The following is a 24,765-nucleotide window of genomic DNA, read 5'->3' as shown; positions in this document are numbered from 1 at the left end:
GTAGCTCCTCTCTTCCATGCACAGTAGCTCCCGTCTACCATGCACAGTAGCTCCCCTCTTCTATGCACAGTAGCTCCTCTCTTCCATGCACAGTAGCCCCCCTCTTCCATGCACAGTAGCAGCTCCCCTCTTCCAGGCACAGTAGCTTATCTCTTCCATGCACATCAGCTTATCTCTTCCATGCACAGCAGCTCCCCTCTTCCATGTACAGAAACTCCACTCTTCCATGTACAGCAACTCCCCTCTTCCATGTACAGTAGCTCTGCTCTTACATGTACAGTAGCTCTTTTCTTCCATGCACAGTAGCTCTATTCTTCCATGCACAGTAGCTCCCTTCCTCCATGCACAGCTCTTCTTCTCTTACTTGCACAACAGCTCCTCTCTTCCATGCACGGTAGCTCCCCTATTCCATGCACAGTAGCTCCCCTCTTCCATGCACATTAGCTCTTCTCTTCCATGCACATCAGCTCCCCTCTTCCATGCACAGTAGCTCCCCTCTTCCATGCACATTAGCTCTTCTCTTCCATGCACATCAGCTCCCCTCTTCCATGCACAGTAGCTTCCCTCTTCCATGCACATTAGCTCTTCTCTTCCATGCACATCAGCTCCCCTCTTCCGTGCACAGTAGCTCCTCTCTACCATGCACGGTAGCTCCCCTATTCCATGCACAGTAGCTCCCCTCTTCCATGCACATTAGCTCTTCTCTTCCATGCACATCAGCTCCCCTCTTCCATGCACAGTAGCTCCCCTCTTCCATGCACATCAGCTCCCCTCTTCCATGTACAGTAGCTCCCCTCTTCCATGCACAGTAGCTCCCCTCTTCCATGTACAGTAGCTCCCCTCTTCCATGCACAGTAGCTCCTCTCTTCCATGTACAGTAGCTCCCCTCTTCTATGCACAGTAGCTCCCCTCTTCCATGCACAGTAGCTTCTCTCTTCCGTGCACACCAGCTCCCCTCTTCCATGCACAGTTGCTATTCTCTTCCATGCACAGTAGCTCTCCTCTTCTATGCACAGTAGCTCCTCTCTTCCATGCACAGTAGCTCCTCTCTTCCATGCACAGGAGCTCTCCTCTTCTATGCACAGTAGCTCTCCTCTTCTATGCACAGTAGCTCCCCTCTTCCATGCACAGTAGCCCCCCTCTTCCATGCACACCAGCTCCCCTCTTCCAGGCACATCAGCTTATCTCTTCCATGCACAGCAGCTCCCCTCTTCCATGTACAGCAGCTCCCCTCTTCCATGTACAGTAGCTCTCCTCTTACATGTATAGTAGCTCTTTTCTTCCATGCACAGTAGCTCTTTTCTTCCATGCACAGTAGCTCCCTTCCTCCATGCACAGCAGCTCTTCTCTTCCTTGCACAGCAGCTCTTCTCTTCCATGCACAGTAGCTTCTCCCTTCCATGCACATTAGCTCCTCTCTTCCATGTACAGCAGCTCCCATCTACCATGCACAGTAGTTCCTCTCTTCCATGTACAGCAGCTCCCGTTTACCATGCACAGCAGCTCCCATTTACCATGCACAGTAGCTCCTCTCTTCCATGCACAGTAGCTCCCCTCTTCCATGCACAGTAGCTCCCGTCTACCATGCACAGTAGCTCCCCTCTTCCATGCACAGTAGCTCCTCTCTTCCATGCACAGTAGCTCCCCTCTTCCATGCACAGTAGCTCCCGTCTACCATGCACAGTAGCTCCCCTCTTCTATGCACAGTAGCTCCTCTCTTCCATGCACAGTATCCCCCCTCTTTCATGCACAGTAGCAGCTCCCCTCTTCCAGGCACAGTAGCTTATCTCTTCCATGCACATCAGCTTATCTCTTCCATGCACAGCAGCTCCCCTCTTCCATGTACAGAAACTCCACTCTTCCATGTACAGCAACTCCCCTCTTCCATGTACAGTAGCTCTGCTCTTACATGTACAGTAGCTCTTTTCTTCCATGCACAGTAGCTCTATTCTTCCATGCACAGTAGCTCCCTTCCTCCATGCACAGCTCTTCTTCTCTTACTTGCACAACAGCTCCTCTGTTCCATGCACGGTAGCTCCCCTATTCCATGCACAGTAGCTCCCCTCTTCCATGCACATTAGCTCTTCTCTTCCATGCACATCAGCTCCCCTCTTCCATGCACAGTAGCTCCCCTCTTCCATGCACATTAGCTCTTCTCTTCCATGCACATCAGCTCCCCTCTTCCATGCACAGTAGCTTCCCTCTTCCATGCACATTAGCTCTTCTCTTCCATGCACATCAGCTCCCCTCTTCCGTGCACAGTAGCTCCTCTCTACCATGCACGGTAGCTCCCCTATTCCATGCACAGTAGCTCCCCTCTTCCATGCACATTAGCTCTTCTCTTCCATGCACATCAGCTCCCCTCTTCCATGCACAGTAGCTCCCCTCTTCCATGCACATTAGCTCTTCTCTTCCATGCACATTAGCTCTTCTCTTCCATGCACATCAGCTCCCCTCTTCCATGCACAGTAGCTTCCCTCTTCCATGCACATTAGCTCTTCTCTTCCATGCACATCAGCTCCCCTCTTCCGTGCACAGTAGCTCCTCTCTACCATGCACGGTAGCTCCCCTATTCCATGCACAGTAGCTCCCCTCTTCCATGCACATTAGCTCTTCTCTTCCATGCACATCAGCTCCCCTCTTCCATGCACAGTAGCTCCCCTCTTCCATGCACATCAGCTCCCCTCTTCCATGTACAGTAGCTCCCCTCTTCCATGCACAGTAGCTCCCCTCTTCCATGTACAGTAGCTCCCCTCTTCCATGCACAGTAGCTCCTCTCTTCCATGTACAGTAGCTCCCCTCTTCTATGCACAGTAGCTCCCCTCTTCCATGCACAGTAGCTTCTCTCTTCCGTGCACACCAGCTCCCCTCTTCCATGCACAGTTGCTATTCTCTTCCATGCACAGTAGCTCTCCTCTTCTATGCACAGTAGCTCCTCTCTTCCATGCACAGTAGCTCCTCTCTTCCATGCACAGGAGCTCTCCTCTTCTATGCACAGTAGCTCTCCTCTTCTATGCACAGTAGCTCCCCTCTTCCATGCACAGTAGCCCCCCTCTTCCATGCACACCAGCTCCCCTCTTCCAGGCACATCAGCTTATCTCTTCCATGCACAGCAGCTCCCCTCTTCCATGTACAGCAGCTCCCCTCTTCCATGTACAGTAGCTCTCCTCTTACATGTATAGTAGCTCTTTTCTTCCATGCACAGTAGCTCTTTTCTTCCATGCACAGTAGCTCCCTTCCTCCATGCACAGCAGCTCTTCTCTTCCTTGCACAGCAGCTCTTCTCTTCCATGCACAGTAGCTTCTCCCTTCCATGCACATTAGCTCCTCTCTTCCATGTACAGCAGCTCCCATCTACCATGCACAGTAGTTCCTCTCTTCCATGTACAGCAGCTCCCGTTTACCATGCACAGCAGCTCCCATTTACCATGCACAGTAGCTCCTCTCTTCCATGCACAGTAGCTCCCCTCTTCCATGCACAGTAGCTCCCGTCTACCATGCACAGTAGCTCCCCTCTTCCATGCACAGTAGCTCCTCTCTTCCATGCACAGTAGCTCCCCTCTTCCATGCACAGTAGCTCCCGTCTACCATGCACAGTAGCTCCCCTCTTCTATGCACAGTAGCTCCTCTCTTCCATGCACAGTAGCCCCCCTCTTTCATGCACAGTAGCAGCTCCCCTCTTCCAGGCACAGTAGCTTATCTCTTCCATGCACATCAGCTTATCTCTTCCATGCACAGCAGCTCCCCTCTTCCATGCACAGCAGCTCCCCTCTTCCATGTACAGAAACTCCACTCTTCCATGTACAGCAACTCCCCTCTTCCATGTACAGTAGCTCTGCTCTTACATGTACAGTAGCTCTTTTCTTCCATGCACAGTAGCTCTATTCTTCCATGCACAGTAGCTCCCTTCCTCCATGCACAGCTCTTCTTCTCTTACTTGCACAACAGCTCTTCTCTTCCATGCACAGTAGCTTCTCCCTTCCATGCACAGTAGCTCCTCTCTTCCATGTACTCCTCTCTTCCATGCACAGTAGCTCCAGTCTTCTATGCACAGTAGCTCCTCTCTTCCATGCACAGTAGCTCCCCTCTTCCATGCACAGTAGCTCCTCTCTTCCATGCACAGTAGCTCCTCTCTTCCATGCACAGTAGCTCCCCTCTTCTATGCACAGTAGCTCCTCTCTTCCATGCACAATAGCTCCCCTCTTCCATGTACAGTTGCTATTCTCTTCCATGCACAGTAGCTCCCCTCTTCCATGCACAGTAGCTCCCTTCTTCCATGCACAGTAGCTCCTCTCTTCCATGCACAGTAGCTCTTCTCTTCCATGCACAATAGCTCCCCTTTTCCATGCACAGTAGCTCCCCTCTTCTATGCAGAGTAGCTCTCTTCCATGCACAGTAGCTCCCTTCTTCCATGCACAGTAGCTCCCCTCTTCCATGCACAGTAGCTCTTCTCTTCCATGCACAGTAGCTCCCCTTTTCCATGCACAGTAGCTCCTCTCTTCCATGCACAGTAGCTCCCTTCTTCCATGCACAGTAGCTCCCCTCTTCCATGCACAGTAGCTCTTCTCTTCCATGCACAGTAGCTCCCCTTTTCCATGCACAGTAGCTCCTCTCTTCCATGCACAGTAGCTCCTCTCTTCCATGCACAGTAGCTCCTCTCTTCCATGCACAGTAGCTCCCCTTTTCCATGCACAGTAGCTCCCCTTTTCCATGCACAGTAGCTCCCCTCTTCCATGCACAGTAGCTCCCTTCTTCCATGCACAGTAGTAGCTCCCTTCCTCCATGCACAGTAGCTCCCTTCCTCCATGCACAGTAGCTCCCCTCTTCCATGCACAGTAGCTCCCCTCTTCCTTGCACAGTAGCTCCTCTCTTCCATGCACAGTAGCTCTTCTCTTCCATGCACAGTAGCTCCTCTCTTCCATGCACAGTAGCTCCCCTCTTCCATGCACAGTAGCTCCCCTCTTCCATGCACAGTAGCTTCTCCCTTCCATGCACAGTAGCTCCCCTCTTCCATGCACAGTAGCTTCTCCCTTCCATGCACAGTAGCTCCCCTCTTCCATGCACAGTAGCTCCCTTCTTCCATGCACAGTAGTAGCTCCCTTCCTCCATGCACAGTAGCTCCCTTCCTCCATGCACAGTAGCTCCCCTCTTCCATGCACAGTAGCTCCCCTCTTCCTTGCACAGTAGCTCCTCTCTTCCATGCACAGTAGCTCTTCTCTTCCATGCACAGTAGCTCCTCTCTTCCATGCACAGTAGCTCCCCTCTTCCATGCACAGTAGCTCCCCTCTTCCATGCACAGTAGCTTCTCCCTTCCATGCACAGTAGCTCCCCTCTTCCATGCACAGTAGCTCCTCTCTTCCATGCACAGTAGCTCACTGTATCCTGTACAGTATTTCCCCTCTTCTATGTGTAGCTCCCCATATCCTGCACAGTAGCTCCCCTCTTCTATGTGAGCTGTATATGCAGACAGAAGCGCCAAAAGAATAAAATGTACTAAAAATGTTAAAATGAGAAGAGGCAGAGGTGGACTTACCTCCTCCAAGCAGACACACAAAGAGACTTGTATATATTCAAAACAAGGATTTATTTGCATACTCCAAAAAGTGCAAATGCAATGGGTTTCACAAGCTTCTCCTGCTTCATCAGGCAATAACAAATAGAGCATGTACTGTGGGACAGAACGGCTGGCTCAGTATGACATACATGGTCAAAGAACTATCATGAATTAATAAATTACCAAAAGGTGTGTGTGTGGGGGGAGGGGGGGGGGGCGGGTAGAAGAAAAGAAGGTAATTTATTAATTCATGATACTGTCAAAACCTTTTATAATATCACGTTAGTTCTTGTATGTTATACTGAGCCAGCCTTTCTGTCCCACAGTACATGCTCCAATTTATTGCCTGATGAAGCAGGAGAATCCGGCGAAACGCTTTGAACTTGCACTTTTTGGAGTATACAAATAAATCCTTGTTGTTTTGAAAATATACAGTCTCTTAGTGTGTGGTACTCAAGAAATCCCCATTCTTCATAAAGGAGTACAGCATTTAAAAATGAAACATTGACATTGAGAAACATTGATGCGAGTAATCATATGCCTTCTGTGACATGTGACTTTTTGACGCACTTCTGCAAGTGGAAATGATCCATCCTATAAGAAACTGACAAACCTATAATTTCTCTTGTCATAGGTCCCAGCAGGAGGTTCAAAAGAGTTGTGGAGACAATCCAGACTCAGCTGTTGAGCTCACATGAACAGCCGTCCGTACTGCAGCTATCAGGTGAGGATCATATGCCAGGGTACAAGGAATACTTAATAAAAGTACACCTGAACTGAGAGGGATATGGAGGCAGCCATATTTATTTCCTTCAAATCAATACCAACTGCCTGGCATCCTACCAAATCGCTTTGGCTGCAGTGTCTAAATCACACATGGAAATAAGCACACAGCTAATCCAGTCAGACTTCAGTCAGAAACACCTCTATGGCTAAAAGTATTAGAGGCAGAGGATCAGCTGGACAGCCAGGCAATGTGCATTGTTTGATAGGAAATAAATATGTCAGCCTCCATATCCCTCTCAGTTCATATAAGGAGTTCAGCGCTACACCACACACACACTGGATTCTTATAGAGTCCAAATAAGTTGGAGCAGCCCCTTCTTATTAAAGACCTTTTTACACAAAAAGAAGGTGGCGCTATCTCAACTATATCTATACGAGTGGCATCCACATTAAAAGTCAATGAGTATAAAGTCTGCATCTACAGAGGGGTCACAATATAGCAAATTCTTATCTTCCTATAACCTCCACCAGCACCCGGTGAACAGACACTAGATAATAAGACCTCCACTTAGGTCTATTAGCGCTTTGGGACACTTCGGGCCGTCCCCCAGCACACCGAACTGCTGTATGTCACCACCGAATGCCAGATTTCCCTGATCGTCCCCTCCACATCAGATGCCAACTTCCATACAGATGTTACCTCAAAGCAAACGCCTCACCTAGTGTAAAACCAGCGATATTTATTTATTTAAAAAAAAAATTTGCACTTACAAATTCCTTTCTTTAAAAGTCAATTAAATGGCGTGCACTACCGCTACCACTATCTCCACAGCTAAGGATGCCGCTCTGCCCTCGTGGATCAACTGCTATTTCCGCATCAGTAGCCCCGCCTTGCATGTTTTGTCATATCGACTCATCAGAAGCTGTAGATGCGGACTTTATACTCATTGACTTCTAATGTCCATATCCCTCTCAGTAAAGGCTCGGGCCACCTAAAACCAACATTTCAGCTAGGATGATTGCTGACTGGTTATATTTTTCCAATTGCTTGGTAGACTCCAACAGTGAGTCTTATTGCTGTTGCAGCCAGAGGTTGCTACATGTTCCATGATATAAAAGAAATAAGGATTGCATTGCTATATGGAAAGTATATTAGCCGTGGTACAGAGATCTTGCCTCCAAACTTGTTAAAGAAGAATAAAAACTAAATGATTCAATCTGTGAGCAATGACACAAAGCTGAAACATTAGTTTTGGGTGAAATGTCCTTTAAAAAGTCTTATTTTCCATAAAAATTAAGTTATTGGCACAACTTATATACTATAATTTGAGAACATGGATCAAACATAGACAAAGCACTTCGCTTAATAATTGTAATTAAACAATTAAAAAAACCCAGCTGCGATGTGCTAGAAGTTACATTGGATTTTTATTGTTCCAGTTGGGGTAGGTGCTGCCCCCTGATAGTTCCCCTGTATTGTGCTTCCCTGATAGTTCCCCTGTATTGTGCTCAATCTTTGGAAGCGAGAAAAAAGACACAAGGACACCAGGAGCCCAATATCGTGTAGTATCGTCTGGTTAGATGGAATATAATGTAATGGTCGCAGCTCTAAAAATAAAAAATATTTTTAGTCTTTTGTTCCGGGAGGAACAACTGAACTAAGTAAACTCCTCCACGGGAGACTACTATAAATGCTAGGGGAGATAGGAGGCGCTTAAGGTATCAGTAAACTCAATAAGTGTAGGTAAGAGGATCTTACCTTAGAAAGAGCTAACTTCAAGAATACAAGTTTTTTCATTAAAGTTAACAAATTATATTGAGCACAGCAGACAACGCGTTTCGTGGAAACAATCCACTTCATCAGGTCAAATTCAAGTGCCTTTGGTTAATGTTTTGTGCAAGTGTCCTGAGCGCTTGTCTATGTTATTGAGATTACTGATACCTTGGACACCTCCTATCTCCTCTTAGCCTGTATTGTGCTGCCCCTGATAGTTCCCCTGTATTGTGCTGCCCCCTGATGATTCCCCTGTATTGTGCTGCCCCCTGATAGTTCCCCTGTATTGTGCTTCCCCTGATAGTACATCCATGTTGTATGCTCCTTGATAGTATCCCTGCATTGTGCTGCTTCACCTAGATAGTACCCCCATATTGTGCTGTCCACAGATAGTACCCCCACATGCTTCCCCCTGATAGTAACCCCATATTGTTCTGCTTCCCGATAGTACCCCCATATTGTGCTGCCCCCTGATAGTACCCTTTGTTTCCTATCCTGATGACATTGATAAAACCTTATTATGTTCCCAGAGTTTCACTAGGAAGAAAACAAACATGACAGTTACCTGCCTATCATGATCCTCCTCTGTACTTCAGGCTGCCTGACTGAGAGGAGGCAGGTAGTTAACACTTACCTGCATACTACAGATGGGCAGGAGACTGATATAAGGGCCAATACAGATAATTATGGGAGTAGCATAACTTTGATTATGCATTATCTGGGAACACATCACACAAGTGGCACTATCTGGGTGCAGCATAGCACAAAGGGTTCTAGCAGTACAAGGAGGCGTAACATCCAGGTAGCAGGGGTTATTATCACGAAGCAGCCTAACACAGGGGGTGCTATTAGGGAGCAGCACAATACGGGAGTACAATCGTGGCAGCACAATCTGAGAGTACTATCAGAGGGCATCATAACATCAGGAGGCAACATACATGAAGGGCACAGCAGAGGGCAGTATAATGCCGAGGACTATAGGGGGTGGACTTAATGCAGAGGGAACAATCGGGGGATAATAGAATACTATAAACCAGTGTTCCTAAACCCTGTCCTCAAGGCCCACCAACTGTGCATGTTTTTTGGAAATCCACAGAGATAGTTAATCAGCTCTGCTGAGACACTAATTACCTCACCTGTGCATCTTTGTGGTTTCTGCAAAACATGCACTGTTGGTGGGCCTTGAGGACAGGGTTGGGGAACAATGTTATAAACTATTAATTTGGAGCCTGCTTTCCGGGAGGATGATGATGTATGTTTCTGGCCCCATACAGTTAACTTTTATCTTCAGTTTACTCCGAGGAGATCATTTTTCTTCATCTCTAAACAAAAATACCTTTTCACCTGCATTTAACAATTGAAAAAAATAACTAAAAACTAGGTAAAAAAAAGTAAAACCAATCTTAAAGCAACCCTAAGGTGAGTGAGAAAAAAAAATAGATACCCATATAGAGTCCAGTACAGTCCTCTCTCCATGCCTTCCATCCACAACAGTCCCCCATCCTAATATTCAGGTTTCCTCAGAAGGCTTTAGAAGCACTCGCATCCCCATGTGCTTCTGAAGACAGGCCCATCCGGACTCGCACGTGTGCGGTAAGCATCTGCTCATCTTCGGAAGTACTTGGGGATACAAGTACTTCCAAAGCCTTCTAAGGAGTCTCGAAGCGGTATTCAACCTGCAGGTGAAATGAGAGCACGGAAAGAGGATCGGGAAGGCTCTATGCCAGTGTTTAAGATGGACTGAGAAATGTGTTGTACTTGATGAACCACACCTTTCCTGATTCAGTCCCATCAATTGATTTGAGCTGTGCCAAAAATGTGCGAGGACCTCGGTTCTTGAGGACCAGAATTGGACAACCCTGCTCTATGGAATTCAGAGTCTTCTGTCTCCATAGGTGAGCATTTAACTATTTTTTTTTTTTTTTATTTTCGCTTCAGGGTTGCTTTATTTGGAATATTTTCCTGCTTGCTGGGGGCTTGAAAGAAAGGTCTTCTATTGATAACGTGAAAATATCTCCTGGGAGAAAACACAGGATTAAGTTAATTGAATATGGGCCTGTGCACTTATAAAATACAAAAGAATGAGGAAATAAGTTGAATTTGAAAAGCAAGTATTATCCCTGTGTTTATAGAAAGCTTCAGGCTTCAGTGGAATTTAGTGAGTTGTCTGGTATTATTGATTCCTGTATACTACTGAGGCTGTCCTCCTCAGACTGGCCTCTTTATTGAATTGGGAGCCCACAGGGGAGAAGTAAATGACTGAATAGACTAAGCAAACTTAAAGTGCAACTCTATAAACATGGGTTTTCCTAGTTATGTAATGGCAACCAGTGGCTATGATGGCATAGTCACCACCCACTTCCTGTGCCACAGACATCCCATCCATAGCTATAAAATGCAGTCTTCTTAGAGAACTCGGTCTGTCTGAACAACATGATGGTGTAGAACCAATCTGCAGCAGTCCTGCCCACAAAGCCAGTGGCTAACTTATTTAGCCAGGATGCTTTCATTCACATGAATGCATTTTATTTATTTATTTTTTTGCTACAGAAGTCTCATTTGACGCAAAAAGTAACACTTAGACACTTTGCTTGCTAAGCAATCGGATGCAGTTTTACATTCATGCCTGAAGGGCTTTAAGTGTACCTTTGGTTAATGACAATCATTAATATAGGCCATTTTATAGAAAGGCAAAGAAAAAATCTTGTGCAAGTCAAAGCTACTCTGGCCTTTTAAAAGGTTGTTGCTGCTCCCAATGCTGGGTGGTGCCAGGAATCTGTTTAAGACAAGGGAGGAAGGACCACTCCAATGGTGCATTAACCTTTTAATAATCAAAATCACACAAAACAGTTGCACTTATAAACATTGAAGTGAAAAGCGCGTGTAAAGTCTGCAGCAGAACCTCTCTCAGCCCCTGAGCTTGGCCAGAGCAAACAGGAACGATGGTTAGTGTGCAGGGACGTACAGTGGGCGGAGCCTCGCCATGAGCATGCCATCTGCATTTCGCGCATAACCATGCCTTCTTCAGGTGAACACCTGAAAAAGGCGTGGTTATGCACCGAAACGCATAGTAAGGTCATATGGGAGACTCGTGACAAGGTTCCGCACACCGCACATCCCTCCACGCGAACCATCGCACCTGTTTGCTCTGGCCAAGCTCAGGGGCTGAGAGAGGTTCTGCTGGCAGACTTTACACGCCCTTTTCACTTCAATGTTTATAAGTGCAACTGTTTGTGTGATTTTAATTATTAAAAGCTTAATACACCATTGGAGTGCTCCTACTTCATTTTATGGAAAGAACCGATTACTATAGCTAAAAATATTATTTAGTAAAGTGGACTGCAGGGTGTGTTATGTGATACACGTCTACTGAATAGTTACACAATCCTTTGAAAGACAGAAGGATAGTTAAGCTTGTCATGCCTAACCTTCAAAACATGGCTCATGCCTCTTCAAATTCAAATCTTTAAGGTGCCCATAGACCTGACGATTATGGGCAGATTCGACAAAGAGACAAATTTATCTCTAATCAAATCTGATTAGAGATAAATTTGTCTTTTGTCAAAGCTGCCCATATACTACAGGCCGATTCCCATCCAATTTGAGCATGAAATCTTCAGGGAATCAGCTAAGCCCGCCTCGTCCGCACCGCCCCCAATGTATAAATGTGCCTGCCCAGTGCGTGCATTTATACATACATTACCTGTCCTGTAGCAGCCTCCGCATGGTGACCGGTGTGCCAGGTAACAGCCACATACACACTAGCGGTGCATAACGTCTGACGTCAGATGATATGTGCCGTTAGCATGTATGAGTGTATGCCGAACTCGGTGAGATGGACGGAAAACGCGTGGAGGCTGACACCGGATAGGTAATGTACAGTATAAATGCACACACGGGAGGGCAAATTTATACATTGCTGCGTGGGGGTCGTCGTTTCATCGCTTGTTCTAAAATCGGCCTCTGTACCACCACGCCCCTGACCAACTAACTTCGGCCCGACATCTTGCAACATGCAGGATCGACCATGCTACCAATTTTTGACTCGAAATTGGTCGCTTTGTCATCGGGCATGAACTTGGCGGCACCGATTTTCATCCAATTCCATTATAATTATCGAATTGGATGGTCGATCGGCTGCCAAGTTGCCTGATGTATGGCCACCTTTACACCACAACTTTCTGTCAGGACTTACGGCTCGGCATACAGGAAAAGGGTCTGAAACCAAAACACAGCGTCAGATGTATAATTTATTTCTCAGTAATCTATAGACACCTTAAACTTGGTCCATAAGCACACTCTGTGCCTAGTCAACTGTATAATGCAGTTATCTTCCTTTCAATATAAAATAACAGTATCTTTTTCAGGAAGCAGAAAATCTCATAGGAATTTTTTTACCTCCATCCACAATGCAACCAACTAACTATACACCCCCCTCCCCTGAAGGTGCACAAGCACAGATAGTGACAGTGGCTGGCACAGTGGAGATATACAGAGTGGGATGGGTGGCATAGATAGGAGGACCCAGCTCTAGGTGGCATGGGCAGTGAAGGGACAGCAGTGCTTTTTAGTGATTGCTGCATGTGGTGGGACTGTGATGTTAGAGGACCCCCTGGGAACAGACAGTGGTGATCACAGTTCCTAACTGGAAATCCCCTCCTAAAACGTAGAAATGTCTTTTACAAACACTAAATCCTGTCAGGTTGGGTTTAAATATTTTCTGGATTTTCAGGTTAGAGTTGATATTAATGTTGAAATATACTGTATAAAAGGTTTATAAATCATTGTATGTCCATATGTGTCAGGCCTGTGCTACCATTAGTAACCCATCAGAGCCTGCTTTTAAGGAGGAGCTGATTGGTTACTATAAAGTATTAACATGGCTAATTAAAATACAAATGTAATGTGAATGTAGTTGGTATACTTCATGTATCTGACATGAACTGGCTGACCTGGGGAATCTGACTCATCTTGCATTCTCATACACATGAAGTCATCAATATTTTCCTTCCATTGTGTTATTGTATATATTGGAATGAATGAAATGTTTACTCTCCAAAAAAGCAACATGATAAAACGGAACTCCAGTCAATTGGTTTCTTTATTTTAAAAAGCATGGGGAAGGGTGAGAACGTATGCCAGACTTTATTTCTGTCACTGTCACCATTGGTATGGTTTCCCTTGCTTTCTGAGCCTGAGAAAGATGACAATAAATTGTTCCAGTTAGCAGTGGAACAGGGTTGGGTTGGGGACAAGTCTCTGAATGTTGGCAGAATCCTGTTCAGATATGGATAGGATTTCTTGCCTCATTGGAGACATTTTCTCTCACCTCCTCAGGAACAACAGGTGAGACTAAATATTCTCAGTGGGGACACAGACAGCAATAAAGCCTGACAGAGGTTCTAATCCTTCCAGAATCCATGCAAAACAGAAGAAAACAGATTGGCTAAAGTTTTGCTTCAAAAGAAAAAGAATATGGCTACCAAACACAGTGGAGAAAGCAGTTTTGTGGAAAATTAAGTGTTCAAACACACGCATTCAGCAGGGCGAGGTACATTTCATTTAACTCTGATACTTCCTTTTTCTGCTTGAAAGGAGGAAGTATAACACACCCCCCCTCCTGCTGTTCCACGCTAAAATGGTGCTGAATACGTGTGTTCGAGTTCTGAACACTAAAAATTCATATTCAGCCTGTTCTTATAAGAGCCATCTGTGTCTGTGCAGCATGGCGAGATAAACCGTCAATTTTTGGGTATTTTCCTCATAGTTTACATTACAAATCCAAACACTAGGACTGTGAGGAGGGCCATAAGATCACAGGTTTACTATTGTGTACCTTTGTGTGACTGTACATTCTGTACAAAGCAAAGAAAAAACACAGCTCATTCCCACCAAGTCAGCAAAGGCAGCAAATTATAATTAAAAAGGAGCAGGTATCAAGAAGTTGCCTCAAGTCACATTAATGAAGCAGATACACTTATCACCTCCAGTAAAGTAGATATTGGAGGATATCCATACCCTGGGTCAATACCAATCACATTCTGAGGTATCTTCCATAATGGTGAAAGCTAAAGATTCCTAAACAAACAATCACAAACAATTAGTTTAATTGAGTAAATCACCATTATTTTTTTCTGCTCAACTTGGTTTATGAAAGCCAATCCCTAACTCCCAGAGCCATATCAATCCATGCCATGCACTGATGAGGAGCAAAATACAGCTGCATGCTTGTTGTGTTGGTGTGGCTCTGTAAAATGAATAGGTTCATTATATACCAGTAGTTCTGGATGTGTGCTTGGCTTTTAGGGGCATGAAGAGATTGTTTGCATATAAATTTGCATATTCAGCAGTGATACTTTATGGGAGATATTTCTTGCTCACTTAAAGCTGAATTGTTGCAAATGCCTCCTGTTTTAAGAAGGCAACACTATATTTGGTGTTTAAGGGGACATTATCATGGTGATTGCCCCATTCCACGAATTACACTTCACAATTATTAAAGGACAACTGAAACAAGAGGGATATGGAGGCTGCCATATTTATTTCCTCTTAAGCAATAGCAGAAGCATGGCTGTCCTGCTAATCCACTGCCTCTAATACTTTTTACTACAGCCTCAAACAAGCATGCAGCAGATCAGGTGTTTGACATTATTGTCACACCTGACAAGATTATCTGCATGCATGTTTCTGGTGTTATTCAGACATTACTGCAGCCAAATTTTCAGCAGCGCTGACAGGCAACTGGTATTGTGTAAAAGGAAATAATTATGGCAGCCTCCATATTCTTCTCACTTCAGTTGTCCTTTAAGGCCTTCCATTGGGCAACCTCAAGTATGTACACTCTTCTTATTTTCTTTTTTGAAAGATGAATCATGAGAAATGACCAAAGAACAATCATTCCATGATTTATCTTTCAAGATACTCTTGCAACCTGATACGATCGATGTGTTGTGTTATTAAAACAGTAGCAGCTGATATGGATTGTTAAACGATGGTGAGGTGCAATAGACTGAATGGACACATTGTTTAACAATCGTTTCATAGCTCTGTACACACTGCCATCTATCAACGATTATCTGCAATGGGATTCATCCTAATGGTTGCACTGAACATCTGAGAATCATCACAAATCTTTCCTTGGAAACCATCATTTGCTACAATTTTCATGAACGATGTCTAAACAATGAATCACTTATAGTTTGTTTTTCATGATTTTTTCCTCTGGTGGGTAGGTGTCTTACTTACCTAGTCTGTGTAGGATCCATTATCATGCACTGTTAGCATAGGGACCTCAGAATGAGACTGGCCTTGACCCTGGCTCTGGGGTTCACCTCCTTATCAATAGATTTGTGAAAACAAAACAAGGTTATGTGTATCTGCTGGCTTCTATTATTTGCACTGTTATCTGGGTAACTTGTGCATTTACAGTGACAGTGAGGCATACTTTTATTGTACTGTATGCCACACTGTACGGTCACACTGCGGTGTGACTTTGCAGCTCAGTTGCATTTAAATGTTATAGACACTTACACAGTGATAAAGGGCTTAACGGCAGAAACCCCACCAACTCCCTCCAAGTCAGCAAATATCATTCACTATGCATCACCTATTGACAACTAACATGCATATAGTTTATTCTGATACAAACAAAAAGTTTCTCACTTACTGTCCACTACATCCATACAATAGGTGGATGCCAGGGCTACATAAGTCTTAATGAGTGATGATATGACCCAAAAGAAGCAATTTAAATACATTGGCCCTTATTCCATTCACTTTTTCTCCTAGGTAAACTTTTCACACCCTATCAATAAAATGCCCTTTAGGCTACTTGCACACTAAGACGTTGCGTTAGGTGCCACGTTCGCATAACGTGCACCTAACGCGACGCCTGGTGCTCTTCTATGTGGACGTCAGAGTGAGCCGCGTTGTGCAGCTCACTCTGGCGTTCGTGATGCCGTGATGTGTACTCTTGTGCGCATGCGGCATCACATGGTCCCGCCGGCCAATCACCGCACAGAGCGGCCGCTCCAGGAAGTAAACACTGCACGTCACAACGTGCAGTGAATATTAATTAGCCATGTGCCTGGCCGCTCTCCGCTCCTCCCCAACATGACTGCGCATGTGCAGACAGTCTAACGCGGCTTAAGCCGCTCTAACGCCGTAGCATGCTGCACTTTCGGGAGAACGTGCAGCGTTACATGTAACGCAACGTGGGCTGTGTGAACAGCCCACTTGTGTTACATTGCTAACTAACTAACTAACGTGCGCCTGTAACGTCCCTGTGTGTAAGCAACCTTAAAGTGACCCTGAACACCAACAACATAAAATGCCATACTGAGCTTACCTGGGGCTTCCTCCAGCCCCTCGTAGTACATAAGGTCCCTCAGCGTTCTCTGGCCTCCCTTCAATCTCTCGCTGGTGGCTACATTAGCTGTGTGACTCGGCGGGAGTCATGCGCAACTGCTAGAAAGAACGAACCGCGCATGCTCAGAATGCTCACAGTGACGAGCGAGATGGACACGCGGACAGACCACACATGCGTAGTTGTGCATGACTCCTGGTCAAGTCACACAGCTAGCGCAGCCACCAACGGGAGAACGGAGGGAGCCCAGAACATGCCGAAGGACCTCACACGGTCTACCGGGGGCTGGAGGAAGCCCCAGGTAAGTTCAGTATGGCATTTTTGTGTTTTGTTCAGGGTCACTGTACACCAATAGCAAGCAAGAAAGTAGAACAATTTAAAACGTATCTCCTAGGAGAAAAAGTGAATAGAATAATGTCCACTGTGTAGCTTGCAGTATCAGTGTTTATTCACAAAATGTCTGTTTCTTTACTCATGTGAGAAAGTCAAAAATTTCAATCTGGTTTCCACAAAATGGCCAACTCCTCTGTGTTGTGGTATGTCATTTGAAAACTCACTTTAGAATAGCAGCTCACACTTTCTATGGTCTCACACACATTCTACAATATAAAATGTTTGGTGTAATGTATACTGAAGTGTGGAAATGTTGGGATGGAGGCTATTTTGTGTGGGAATGTTTGGTTCATGTCCCCCACCCTGTTTCTCCCCTTGTGCTGTTCAGACCCCAATAACTGTATGGAGTATCTCAGTGGGAAGATCTCAAAATGTGGTAAGGACCCTCCAGCTGTGTGCTCATACCTCTGCTGCTGTTGCTATCGCTATCCCCCTTGCTACCTACACAGACCCCCTGCCTTCCCTGCTCATGACAATTTCTTCCCTCAAAGTCCCACTCCCTCCTTAATCAATGCTATTAAATACACTGGGAGCAATGCAGAAACAAATACATAACATGACATGCTTTCAATCTACATAGGAGGGACCAATGTCACTTCCTGGAAGGAGGGAGAAATTAATGCTTGCATAGCAACCTCTTACAGGCCGCTGCTCTGTACAAAGGAGCAGTGTTGCTATGGAACTAAGTAAAATTATGTTTTTTTTTAATATGACAGGACTACTGTTATTTATATCCCCACATACCACACTGTAACCATGATATGTATTAGGAACATAACTACAAAACTTGCAATAGAGAAGCTTGGAGTGGCATCACCTGCAAATGTTTTTCTCCATAGATTGGGTATTGTTGCCCTAAAGTAGTGTTAAAATTGTTTTTATACCATTAAGCACCCAGATGATATCAAGACCCGTTGAATGGCATCTCTTGGATGACTGATATCTAATGTGGAGGGCTACCCTGGCCATGCCTTCCTTGTAACATTTTGTGTAAATATACTGGAGAACGTGTCCTTTTTGACACTTTAATCCACATCTTATCAAGTATGCCGAACTCCGGTCCTCAAGGGTTGAGGGCTTCCCAATTTTGGCACAGCTCAAATTAATTGGTGGGATTGAATCAGGAAAGGTGTGGTTCATCAAGTAGAACACATTTCTCCATTACTCAGTCCATCCGAAACACTGGCATGGATATGGCCCTCGAGGACTGGATTTCGACACCTGTGGCTTAGACATCTGTTCTGGCATCAGTCAAACCCTCATAATATACAGACTGAAACCAGGTGTGAACTAACATGGCACTCCCCACTGATCTCTGCCTCTGTGTACAGGCACAGTCATGTACTAATCTGCTGCCTGTTGGAATTATTCTTGATCATTTGTCTTGACTAATCCAACTGCCACTGTTTTTGAACTTCTGCAGGTAAGAGAAGCAGAGGTTTTATGCAAGGAACATGAAACAACCAGCTAATTTTTGCTGGAATAGATCTTAGGGAAGCCTAAAAATTTGTAGACCCATGATTTTTTTTTCTTCCTAATGTGCGGCTATCCCACAATTCCCACCCTTGTCTCTTTCTACCTGTCTTTTCTCTTTTTCATCTCTCCTTGTGACATTGCTGGATTTCTTTTTATGTCTTTTGGTCAAACACATCAAGTCCTCTTCTTTTTTACTCTGGTCTTTCCTCGTTTTCACCTCCATTATTACCTCCCTATCCTTCCATGAGGACATCAGGTCCTTTTCTATTGAAGCCGACGCCCTGGTCATGGCTCCTGGCACTCACCCCATTCCTCTGAACGTGACGTAACTCAAGCGAGCTTCATCACATAGCTTTTGTGTTTTCACTGCACTTTATGTGGACACAAAGTTTGCCTGGCTTGGAATTACACAACAACCTCTTTTATGAAAGCCATAATCATCCACGGAAAGTCTACCACAAGATGGCTTATTATACAAACCTGGAGGAAAGCCAGAGAAGATAGTATTCATAACTAGATTTCATTATCTTATTAATTACTGTGAGTCAATACAGGTTTCCTCCATTTTGTATGTAAGGTGCTAAGGTGCACAGATATAGGAAGGCACAGCTACACAATCAGTTTTTTAATTCAAAAAGTTCAGTTCCATAGTTAACATTTAGAATTTACTCCAATCAATACGATGGCTTTTAGAATATGTTGCCTTCAACTTTTACGTTTAGTTGGGCATTAAGAGTGCTGAAAACAACTTAAAATGAATTTCTTGGCTGATTATGCCTCTATTAAAATAAAATACAACACCAGCATTTGCATGACTATAAGAAGTCATCATCAGCTCACCCTCAGTGCTTTCAGATGTTATCAGCACTTCTGTAGAGGGATAATATTAAGTGTACAGAGCAAATGTACATATGTCAAAGTAGTGGAATCAGACCATGTTTTTAAAACAGGCCAGAACAGAGAGGATCTGATTTATCAAAACAGGTGAACTGAGAACAACCAATCCTAATCCTTGTTTTGCTTAAAGTGTACCTGAGGTGGGGCCCCCGCAATAAAATATACATACCTGTGGCTTTCTTCAGCCCCCTCCGGACTGATCGTTCCCATGGTGTCCTCTTCTCCCTCTCCGTTCTCCCACAACTGGCCCCAGTCGGGGGCCAGTCGGCGCATGCACAGTCCGGCAGGGTACGCTCCCCTGTCTCGCTCCCATCGCCAGGAGGGTTCTGCGTACTGTGCAGGTGCAGAACGCTCCAGGCGACATGCGCAGTTGGCCCCGGACCGGAGGACTTTCCGGGGACAATTGCAGGCAAACGGAGAGGGAGGCGATGTGGGCGCGATCAGGCAGGAGGGGGCTGGAGGAAGCCCCAGGTATGTATATTTTATTGCTAATCCCCATCTAAGGTTCCATTTAACAACTTAGATCTGATTGCCAACTGTGGACAACTGCTCCACTTCTCCTGGCAAGGATCAGGGCATAATTCCTGGGATGACATTTTGTGGACAAGGCTGTACAGAGACATCACCAACATTCTATCACTTAGGAGGGCAGCAGAGAGCCGATGTACAGCGCACAAAGGGTGGGAGAAAACAGCGCAGTCAGGCAGGATTCAGGCGAGATGATCCAGCATGCCAGATCTCTTGCCAATGTATCAGAGGCGCCATACACATACTAGATTCTCAGCAGATGCGGTCATTAGCAACAGCCTCAGCCGAAATTAGTCTATTGTGTGTGCGGACCAACTCTATAAAGAATTGTAAAAATAAGTTATGTCTTTTATCTTTTAAAAGGACCGACTGTGGCAACTTGTGAGTAGGTGACAGGTACACTTTAACAGGATTTTTAGAACAGGTAGGAGGAGCCCGGTCTAGGTTTATAATGACAGCTGTATTGCTAGAATGGGTCTATGTAAATTTCTATGCGATAGGTTCAAAAATAGCAAGTTAAAGTCATCCTACCAAGGCCTTGGTGCCCAGATACTTTAATCTGCTCCGCAGCAGGCACTTTTTATTGACCTGAGGAAGCGGCTATTGGCCGTGAAGCGCGTTGTCTAGTCAAGTGCACCAATAAAATTGTTTTCTTAACCATTGAACCTCTACTTGTGTCCATACCGTGTCAAACATCCACAAGGTAGGACGACTTTAACTTGCTCTTTTTGAACCTATTGCATAGAAATTTACATAGACCTATTCTGGCAATACAGCTGTCATTATAAACCCAGACCGAGCGCCACCTACCTGTTCTAAACATAGCTGATACCCCTTATGTACTAAGGGTGATTGAGTCGAGAGTCCTCGACCGACAAATCTTTTTTTGGAGCAGCGACCGTCTAGGAACCCAAAGGCCGCGTGGGGACGTTTTCTCCCCACCTGCTACTACGAGTGGTTGCCTCTGCTGCAACCCACCTTTGTGAGTATAATCTTTATTGCTTTGGAAATTACCCCTATCCACTAACAATATTGCACCAGATTGGGCTCCCGGATTTGTCTGTGTTTTCTCCCCGCTCACCACTCTACACTTTAACAGAATAACATCGATTTGCACAAAAATTATAGAATTTTGTCTATCAGAATTTATTGACAAAACAAAGGTAACAAAGCAATCCACTTTGTGTCCACAAATATTGCATGATATATTTACCCATATATACTGCTTTCGGCCTTTTGTCATTGCTGACATACCTGTAGTTTATAGATATTTGAATAGTTTTTTTTTTATTATTCAATTGAACAGTTTAATCCCTCTATAGTTCTTTGTGCCACATTTTTGACAACACATATCCATGTGTCATTTGTACAGGAAGCTACCATTAAACAGAATTTTTGTTTTAATGTTCCTCTTTTAAATATAGTTTTAAAAAATGCAATTTTTTTCCTGTTTATAATAATGTTATGTAATGAAGCAAATTATAGCCTCACTTATTGTTAGGTTTACAAAGCCTTTATATGGTATTTAGATAAACCAGTATGTTTTCTTTATCTAAGCTGCACACTTGCATTAATTTCTTGGTTTCATGGTCTCCACACATCACTCCCAGAATCCTTTGCAGGCTTGAACAAGACACTACTGATGTAGCCATAGTGCCACACACTAATCAGCTTCTGCTCTGCTTTCCTCACCCCATTTGCTGCTTTGTCCAATGCTAACATACGTCTCTCCTCTTCGCTCTGTTACACCGCTCTCCGCTTTATGTGTCCACCGATCATTCAGTTCAGTGCCTGTAAAGACTGCAGCACTATGCAGCTTTCCATGACAGTGCAGCTGATGGATTGCTTGTAAAATGTTCCATGCACAGAATTCTCTGAACAATTTGTCTTCATCTATTAAGTGTCATATTGTGTCATATCTATCTATGGCTGTCTCTGCATATCAGTGCCTTTTCTGCTAGCTACATCTGTCTCTCTACCTCCTGCCCCTTGTTTCCCTTCTTCCTCTACTCACCTCCCCGTTCTTTTTATTTTCTCCATCCTCTGCGCTGCCCCTGTTGGTATTGTAGGTTTATATTTTTTCTGTTTTTAGAATATACTTCTGTAACTTGCTGCTTGAGGCATTGCATTTTCATGAGCTGAGATTTATATCACATTGACAATCCTGGAATACATACTAAGTAAGGCAGTTTTCACATGGGTGGTAGAATGGCCATTTTCCCAGCAGTTTCTCCATCAAGAAGCCAGCTGAGAAAATGACTGATAGGTATAGTACATGTAGCAGCTATTACGGTTTGTTTGGAATTCTCTTTAAGTCAGGGATTACACAGGGAAATCAGCAGAAAGTTCTTTCACTTACCTGCCCTGTCCAAAACTGAAAGTTTTGACTGGTGTAATAATGTGCAGTGGTTCAGCCCAAAGTGAGAGCTATATGGAGACTGCCATATTTATTTCCTTTTAAATTATACCAGTTGCATGGCAGTCCTGCTGTTCTCTGTGGCTGCAGTAGTGTCTGAATCACACACCTGAAACAAGCATGCGGCTAATCTTGTCAGATTTTTGTCAGAAACATGTGATCTGCATGTTTGATCAGGATCTATGGCTAACATGTATTAGAGCAGTGTTCCCCAACCCTGTCCTCAAGGCCCACCAACAGTGCATGCTTTGTGGAAATCCACAGAGGTAGTTAATCAGCTCTGCTGAGACACAAATTACCCCACCTGTGCATTTTTGTGGTTTCCTGCAAAACATGTACTGTTGTTGGGCCTCGAGGACAGGGTTGGACAGCAGGACAGCCAGGCAACTGGTATTGTTTTAATGAAAATAAAGATGGCAACCTCCATAACCCTTTCACTTCATCTTCCCCTTTAAGTGAGGCATGACCAGTAAGAATGAGGCATAGCAAGAGAGAGGTCAGCCATAAAGTGACCTATAAATACAGAATATAACTGTTGTAAATGCCCCCTAAAAACTATTAACAACATACAGTATCTCCCAAACAATAAGTTTGCTTTTTCTCATGGAAAGTCCAGACCCCCATGATATGCCTGAATAACAGACCCCAGTAACAGAAATCCCTTATGACAGCCTCTTGTAACAGACAGCACTACATGATAGACCCCAATAACAGGCACCACAAACGGGCTACTCTGTACACTCTCACTGAGGTAGGGTGGGTGATGGGATTCACATGTCCTGGTACTCTTTAGCCCATCCACCACTCATTTCAGCCATATAATCACCTGGCCTCTAATTTCCTGCCCACATCCTCAGTAATTGGACAATGGTTAATGGGGAGGAGGAAGCCAAGAGAGGCCATACACAGAAATGAATGATGGCTGAGCTAGAATATCGAGGCACGCGAGCGAGTACCATCACCCTATCCAAGACTTGTAGAGAGTAATGGGTTCACAGCTGTGGGAAGCAAGGTCCACCCATCCTCCAGATCCATGCCATGTCCTTAGCCATGCAGCATGGCTGCACTACAGCTGCATATCTGCACCTCCAATAATCAGGACCCCTGGGCACAACTCATGCTGGGCCGTACTTTTAGATATGCCTCTGTTGGAAACAGACAGTAAAATATGATTATTAGTTAGGTTTAGGTGTAGATAAGTCAGGTTATGGGGATAGAATAGGGAAAGGTTAGATTATCACTTAGATAAGGGTTGGGAACACCTCATTCAGTTTTAAGATTTTACATATAAGGTCATATGTATTTAAAGAGGAACCGTAACCAAGGATTGAACTTCATCCCAATCAGTAGCTGATACCCCCTTTCCCATGAGAAATCTTTTCCTTTTCTCAAATGGATCATCAGGGGCCCTGTATAGCTGATATTGTGGTGAAACCCCCTCCCACAGTGTGATGTCAGCACCAGGGTGCTGACATCACACTATGGGAGCTTTGTTGCATTGTGGGAAATAACAGCTTTTTCCAACTACCAAAAATGAATCACCTCTTTCCACAGACATCACCTGCCAGCAGTAAAGATGTCACCATGTGATAAATGTCAGAATGTAAATCAGGGAGAGGAAACATTTTACAATGGTCAAACATTGACCCAATCATTTATAAAAAAAATATTGTAAAAATTAAGCACTTTTTTCATTGTTATTTTCACTGAAATGTAAAAAAAAACCTTTCACGATCCTAGGCAGCAGACAGTGACCATGTGATCACGGTGTATCTTGCAGAAAACTGCATGTCAAATCATTCAGCCGTTCAGAAATGTAGCTTTTATTGAAAGCCAGCTTTTTCTAGAATAGTAGCTTTCTGGTTCACCTTGTTGTAACACTCTATAGAGCTTTCTTCTTTACATAGTTACATAGTTAGTTGGGTTGAAAAAAAGATATACGTCCATTGAGTTCAGCAACCATAAAATATGGTACAATACTAGCCTGCACCCTCACAAATCTCAGTTCAACCAGAGGAAGTTGAAAAACCTTTACAAGGCTTGAGTCAATTAACCCTAAAAGAAGAAAAAAAATATCCTTCCCTAGAACAGATGACAACCCTCTTCATAATCTTGGCCTATGTTAGTGCCACCATCATTATTGTGCCCTCATAACTGCCCTCTTCATCATAGTGGCCTCATTCATTAGTGCCCTTTTATTATAATCCTCCTCCATGCTCATGAGGTGCTAATATGCTAATAATTCTGTCTTGCATTAAATTTATGCAAATGTTATGCAGCTTGTAATTAGGCAAATTATCTGCATTTCCTTCTGATTTTGACTGGCCCTATTTTAAGCTGCATATAATGTGCATTCAATTTGCATTCAATTTGAAAATATGAGAATCTCATTGACCTAGATCTCCTAGACCTATACCTCATTTTACTTAAAGGGGGCCTAAACCTAGCTGAGAAACTTAACATCACAGGTCACATGGCCAAAAAGTGAATGCTGTGTGGGTTTAACAAACACCATTGTGTTCTTTCCTGCAAAATAATGTCTCTATCCACGCCCCTTATGACAGCAATGAGAGTGCACTTGGGAGTGTACATCATTGGTGAACATGGCTTGCTGTTGTGATCTCCAGCATCCTGGTTA

The 24,765-nt window shown here is 44.4% G+C and overlaps 1 protein-coding gene across 14 annotated transcripts in view; it reads left to right on the top strand.

Annotated features, from left to right (window-relative positions):
* LOC137538869 (serine/threonine-protein kinase BRSK2) overlaps nucleotides 1-24,765 on the top strand; it is a 365,619-nt gene that overhangs the window by 324,139 nt on the left and 16,715 nt on the right. For 8 of the 14 annotated variants that reach the window (XM_068261262.1, XM_068261268.1, XM_068261257.1 and 5 more), the window contains 2 exons: nucleotides 6,187-6,276; nucleotides 17,139-17,186. In XM_068261262.1, the coding sequence (XP_068117363.1) occupies nucleotides 6,187-6,276; nucleotides 17,139-17,186 (138 nt within the window). Of the gene's footprint in view, nucleotides 1-6,186; nucleotides 6,277-15,096; nucleotides 15,171-17,138; nucleotides 17,187-23,681; nucleotides 23,717-24,765 lie in introns of those variants that run through there. The other 6 variants (XM_068261258.1, XM_068261267.1, XM_068261261.1 and 3 more) reach the window with 3 other exon arrangements.

This window comes from Hyperolius riggenbachi, chromosome 11 (genome assembly GCF_040937935.1).
Source record: "Hyperolius riggenbachi isolate aHypRig1 chromosome 11, aHypRig1.pri, whole genome shotgun sequence".
NCBI lineage: Eukaryota > Metazoa > Chordata > Amphibia > Anura > Hyperoliidae > Hyperolius > Hyperolius riggenbachi.
This window is presented reverse-complemented; position numbering and strand designations above follow the sequence as displayed.